The 6,297-nt window shown below is 36.7% G+C and overlaps 1 protein-coding gene across 1 annotated transcript; it reads left to right on the top strand.

Moving 5' to 3' along the window:
* Positions 1–2,838: 2,838 nt before the first annotated feature.
* Positions 2,839–6,039, top strand: LOC129005558 (histidine-rich glycoprotein-like). Its single transcript, XM_054434469.1, has 3 exons — positions 2,839–3,188; positions 4,475–4,609; positions 5,606–6,039. Exons 1-3 carry the CDS (start codon positions 2,973–2,975, stop codon positions 5,996–5,998), a joined length of 744 nt encoding a protein of 247 aa, XP_054290444.1. The 5' UTR covers positions 2,839–2,972; the 3' UTR covers positions 5,999–6,039.
* Positions 6,040–6,297: the final 258 nt, after the last annotated feature.

Genomic DNA, 6,297 nt, shown 5'->3' with positions numbered 1-6,297 from the left:
AGTTTTGGACCTTATCAATTGGGTACCTTCGTCTATATATAAAGTTAATAAGGATCAAAAACGTTTGAGAACCCCCTAAGCCACATACCTATCTATCGCATATTTTAATTAAACGTTTCGATGCGAAACTTCAAAAAGAATTTCGGGATTTCCGATAAACCCACTCCTAAGGTCACGAAAAGTAACTAAAGTGTTGTATATAATCACATAAAAAATTTTGAATATACTGGAAGTTAGTTTTTACAATAGTTTTTCTTATTTGTTTGTTAACTTTTCCTCAGTTAACCTTTTAATTCTGCCACATACACATATGGATTTTAAAATTTTTTCTCATTTTAAAATTATTGCTCTCAGCCATGAGTCATTTCTCAGTTCTGATAAGGACGCAATCAAAATAACTGATTTACTTTATACCTTAAAGAGCCATAACATTATTGAAATATATGAGAGAAAAGAGGTGGGGTTTGTTTATATGTGTACAAGTGTTTATGTTTAGGGTAAACTCAAGATCTTCTGAACCGAAAGGTTAAAACCTTGTTCAAATTTCAATACATGAACCTAGACGACATACAGGCCTATTCATGTACAGTATTAAAATATCCTAGGGCTACGCCCTACACGTCTTAGTACACGTCTTAATTTTGAATGTGCTTTTGGTAGTAATTATAAATTGCTATCCATGATACAAAATTAAAAATCACAATATTTACATTTTCTATATTTATTTATTTTATTCATAGTTTACATGTAGACTAAGTTATATATGTAGCTGGGTTTCCGTATAGGCCTAATTTAAATAATATTTTATCGATGCGAATTTGAGCAATCATAGAGGTTGCAGAATGGTGAAAGATATTTAATTTCAACGTTTGAACATATGAGCATGTGTTGAACATTTTTGAACATTTTTGAACATGTGAACATGTGTTGAATATATTAACGTTCTGGGGGATGTGGAAGGTTCTGAAATGTAACTCTAATAATAGAATAAAAATTACTTTCTGGGTATTTTTGTAGAAAAGATAGTAAATATAAAATTGTACACAACGCCATTTAAAATGTGTAACACATCAGAATCTTACCCCGCAATCACCTTTAACATTGAAATGGTAAGTTTATAAGCGATATCAGTGGTATTCAGCCAATTTTAACATAGCTAGAAAGGTTTGATCTTAAAACTCATTTCAAGTTTGGTGACGCAAAAGTCCAGTATTTGACATAATTTATAATATAACCTTTACTACTGTAACTTTTGATAGGTGGCAAGGGAAACCCGAAGTCATAATCTTGTCAAGTTTTCACGTGGACGAGATGGCACTATTTTCTAGACAACTGAATGTTGGACGAGATAGCAACTACATTGGGTAGCTGAGTGGGTGAAGGGAAAAGTGAGAAGCTTTTCATAGGTCAAAACTACACCCAGCTGATCATTGGACTAGTCCTGACTATAGCACCAGATAATCTGGGTCGCCGGAATTTTATCCCCCTGGAATTTTACCCCCTGGGCAAAGCTGACGTCACTATGACGTAGTAACTTGAGTGGCCAAAAGTTTGTTCGCGGCCGGAATTTTACCCCCGCGGATTTGGAAGTCTAATGAAAATAGCCAGAGCGTGATTAATTAGATTAGCGATAAAAACCGGAATTTTACCCCCTGCCTATATAACTAGCGTTTCGACAACTGAAGATGTACGGGCCGGATTTTTACCCCCCGGAATTTTACCCCCGGATTTTTATCACCGGAATTTTACCCCCCGGAATTTTACCCCCCGGAATTTCACCCCTAGCCGATTTTAGAAATGGAATGATTAATTTTCTCATTTCTATTTTTAATTAATTGTAAACATTTCATTATTTAGTGACCTATCTTTATGTATTTATTTTGTAAAGAAATGTTCGAAACAATTATCATTCAGTTGATTGTTTATACGTCATATTAACCAACTGTTGGCTTCAAAGATCGAATCCTAATACTAAAATCTCAAAGTTAAAACTAAAAACCTGTTCGTTTAGTTAATGTTACAAAGAAATTAATTAAGGCTACTTAATAATAAAATGTTTACTATTAAATTAAAACAGAATGAAGAAAATTAATCATTCTCACTAATTTATACATCTGGCCAGGGGGTAAAATTCCGGGGGGTAAAATTCCGGGGGTAAAAATCCGGGGGGTAAAATTCCGGGGGTAAAATTCCGGGGGTAAAAATCCGGGCCGTACACTCTAGGTTTTTATAATTTGATGTGTTCTGATTAAATTCACAACCGTGAAAATATATGTTCAATTCCGCGTTTAATCCATCGAGCTGATGTCGCGAAACTCAAAAGTTCGCGGCTGGAATTTTAACCCCTGGTTTGTGACGTCTCGTTTGCCCAGGGGGTAAAATTCCAGGGGGATAAAAATCCGCTACCCCGATAATCTCAGTCAGCAACAAATTACTAATTTAACCTGACTGGTATATCAGTGTCGTGTGAATCGGATCTAACTCAATACAAGCAACATATTCTATCACACCATTGTTGGAAACATACCAAAGATAATTGTATAAAATTAAGGGCTACAGTTTAGTTTAGTTTCCACAATCAATGGCAAGCGTGTAAGATAGATTTTCAATAACCACACAGTCTTCACAAAGCACGAGGATAGCGACAAGGTCACGATAATTATAAAATAATGGACAAAAACAATCAAAACAAAGTAAACCATATAAATCCTCACACACGTCAGAGTCAAAAGTCCGACAGTAAATTTTTTAACGAATGCTTCAAGTTAATGACTTGGGAACAAGATAAGCACCAGAACTGGTTTACTCTTTGACCAGTAATGAATAACGCCGATTAAAATGTAAAAACCGATATAACGAAGACAGGAAATACCGCAATTTGCCCCCTCCGCGCCGGAGACCGGCGGAATCCCCATTAAACGTATAAAACACTCCGCACTGCCGGTCCGGTCAGTTCACTGTAGACTTCCAACATGGCTTTGACCTCATCTGTCGCGTGTCTCCTGGTACTCGCCCTCGCCTCCGCCTCGCCGGTGGAGGAGTCCCGGCATCAGAGGGAGCTCAGGGAACATTACCAACATCTGTCCTACATAGCAGACTACTCCTGCCATCATCCCCAAGCTAGGTCTGTGCCCGTGCATGAGCTGATGTCTCCGTACCAGACCCGAGGAAAAGCTTACTTCCCTGAGGTATGTTGGATAAAGCTTAAACTATAAAAACGTGGCTTTCATTTCGTTTTCGCTATGATGCAGCGGAAACTGCTGTTACATGCAGGACTTAATTAATCATTTTGGTCATTAGGGCAATAAATAGGTTGCAGTCAAGAGCTTCAGTTTTGTGTTTTTAGAACTTATAAAATTCTGTATCATTACTGAACATACTTCTGTTTATTATCGTGTCACAGTGTATTTCATACTAATATCATAAAGCTAAACGTGTGTGTTTGTTTGTCAAATTAATTCAACAATGTCAAATATTACAAAAAGTTTTAGTATTTTATAGAAAAAGAATATTGTAAAATGTAAAAAACGATTGAGGTACCTTTTAAAATTGTAGATTTAGTAATTGGTAACAATAATTGTTGGCCTTTACGTTAAACACGTATTTTATTTTTAACCAAAATATATATCCCTTTCTATTTATAAAGACGAGGACTGAATTTGGATCTTTTAACCTACTGTATATTACCCTTATTTAGCTTACGGAAACACAATTCAGAAAATAACACACCACTAGAGAAGTTGATATAATGATATGTAGCGTACGCTTGGTAATGAATAAGTTGCCAGATTAATCCTGAGAAAATTCAGTATCTTTTGGATAGTTTGAAACTTGACCCAGCTATGCTTGATTTTTGAGCTTTTACTAAATACAGTACATGTGTTTCATACTGGTAAACCCCTGTACACCTCATCACCTCCAATTGAGGCGTCGAGAGGCCAAGGGAGATATGTGACTTTTAAAAAAATGTTGTCATGGTAACGGGTTTTGTTAAAAAAGGGTGGAATTTCAACAAATAATTAACTTATATCCCTTGGCCTCCAAACTAAACACCTAAGAGTTGGAAGCCAAGGGGTATAAGTGAATTTATTTTTATTTTTATTTATTTTTTTATGACCATGAAAAAAATACAATGACCTTTTTTAAAAAGTCACATATCTCCCTTGGCCTCTCGACGCCTCAATTTACAATTATTCTAAATTCATATTCATGTAGTTATGCAATTTGATCGACGAGTCACTCGACTGTCAAGTCATTTGACCGAGAAGTCACTTCACCGACAAGCCATTTGATCGACACCTTCAAATAAATAAATAAGTATGTCATGGCGATAAAATGGCGCTCCCTTCATATTCATTTCTAAATACGTCTCTGAAGAGTGCCATCGTCTTAGTAAACTACTAGCGTTTTAGGTTAGTTTTGGTAAGACCTTGTAATTCTAACAACGTTTACAAAGCATTGTTGATGTTCGCAGTACACGGTTCTGCACCGGTGCGATGTATTTGCTGGTTGCTGCGAGGGACCCAAGAAGTGTGGTCCTCTCCATGCTGAGAGCCTACATCTTCCCTTCAAGGTCACCTACCTGGAGGACATGGGTGAACACCACAAGGTGAATATACCAGCAACACTTGTTACCATATTGTAGACCACTTTAAAACATTTAGAATGTTTTACTGCCTCTACATCTTTTATTCTGCCTGATGGGAAATTTTGTATTTAGAATATCCTTAGATGGCACACAACTACCTTTATCAATTTGTGAGTGTCCCTAAACGCCAGGTAAAATACTAATATTAATGGGCACTCACATTACGGTACAGCAATTCAGGTACCTATTGTCGCAGTAGAGATTGATACGTGTACATAATATCAGGGATTAGATCTTGAACTTACATAATCTCTAACTTATTTTGCTGCTCTTATGCTTTATGTCTATGAGGGGAAAAGGTGTTTAAAATATGAAAGGGCTTAGGGCGGTTTATGTCTATTATTTTGGAATTATCATTCAATTATCACCACCATCATCATCATCAGAAAAATGTGAATAAGCCTCTCATGGGGTGTTATTATTTTAAAATTTAGTTTTCATACTATAAAAAGTTACTCTTTTGGGTTCACATTATTGAAAATTGAGTTTTTAAGAAAATAAATTCCATTTTTGCAGCACACTCCGTTTATTTTTTTAAGCTAAAACTACAGCTATAACTTCAACAATAGGATATATTGACAGTGTATCTTTCATCAAAAGAGTAGGCCTAATGTTACATGATAGCGATTGATAATTTCTTTGTTTTAATTTTATACTTCCTTCAAGTTGAACATAAGCCAACTTGGTAATTTAGTAGTTAAATTTCGATAATTTTTCAATCAGCTTGCCATCACTGGTAGGCCAAGACAAAATGGTAAATTTAATACTAAATTTCTCACTATGCAAATCGTAATCTCTAGGCCTACTTGGCTTGATTTATGTTAACTAAGATGGTCCATGTAAGGCCAAAGACTAACATAACAACTCCAATAACTTACAACGAAACCACGAAGCTCCCGTGTATTACATACCCAAAACAACGCATAGAGGAAATTCAATAAAGTTTTAATTTTTCAGGGCGAATGGGAGATGGAGTACGTCTCATTCGACAACCATACGGTCTGCGGGTGCTTAGACCATCAGGGACTGTACAAACCAGAAGTAAACTACCCTCCAGCAGACAAGGACCACCGTAAGAAAGGTCCCCATAGGGAAGAGCACCATGGGGAGGATCACCATGGAAACCACCATGAGGAGGACCACGAACACGGAGACCACCATGAGGAAGACCACGACCACAAAGGACCCAAGCCTAGTATCGACCAGAGGGTCAAAGTGAAAGGCTCGTACGACGAGGACCGGGAACATCAGTATTCTTCAGGGGACAAGGATGACAAAACCTACAGCAGCAGACCATCGAAAAGGCCGGATTCCAACAAGAAAATCGACACATTGTACATTACTATCTAAGTATTTTAGTGTTTAGGTCAATAAATTATTTGTTTAAGATATTTACGTATGATTATTGGATGTGTTGCCTAATTTAGTAAACCTTAAATTGCTTTTGGAGACAGCTGAAATAACTACCGGCTGAGAAGTTACAGCGCTCGCTTGATAGTCGAAAGGTTGCCGGTTCTGTTCTATCTTGAAAACATCGAGTAGATTGCTGATGGTTCCAAACTGGGCCCAGATGTTCTTGATTATTGGCCTTATAATAAGTGGTTACTCCTGGATAAAGAATCTTTTGTCTTAGACACTGACAAATCTAC

The sequence above is a fragment of the Macrosteles quadrilineatus genome, unplaced genomic scaffold, assembly GCF_028750875.1.
Source record: "Macrosteles quadrilineatus isolate MER2022 unplaced genomic scaffold, UCM_ALF_1.0 Scaffold_23__1_contigs__length_1887923, whole genome shotgun sequence".
Lineage (NCBI taxonomy): Eukaryota > Metazoa > Arthropoda > Insecta > Hemiptera > Cicadellidae > Macrosteles > Macrosteles quadrilineatus.
Note: the sequence above shows the minus strand (reverse complement) of the source record. Positions and strands in the feature narration are given on the sequence as shown.

Coding starts and splice junctions, on each gene's coding strand:
- LOC129005558 (XM_054434469.1), top strand. CDS start 2,973: ATGGCTTTGACCTCATCTGTCGCGTGTCTCCTGGTACTCGCCCTCGCC. Junction 3,189..4,474: donor GAAAAGCTTACTTCCCTGAG/GTATGTTGGATA, acceptor TGATGTTCGCAG/TACACGGTTCTGCACCGGTG. Junction 4,610..5,605: donor ACATGGGTGAACACCACAAG/GTGAATATACCA, acceptor TTAATTTTTCAG/GGCGAATGGGAGATGGAGTA.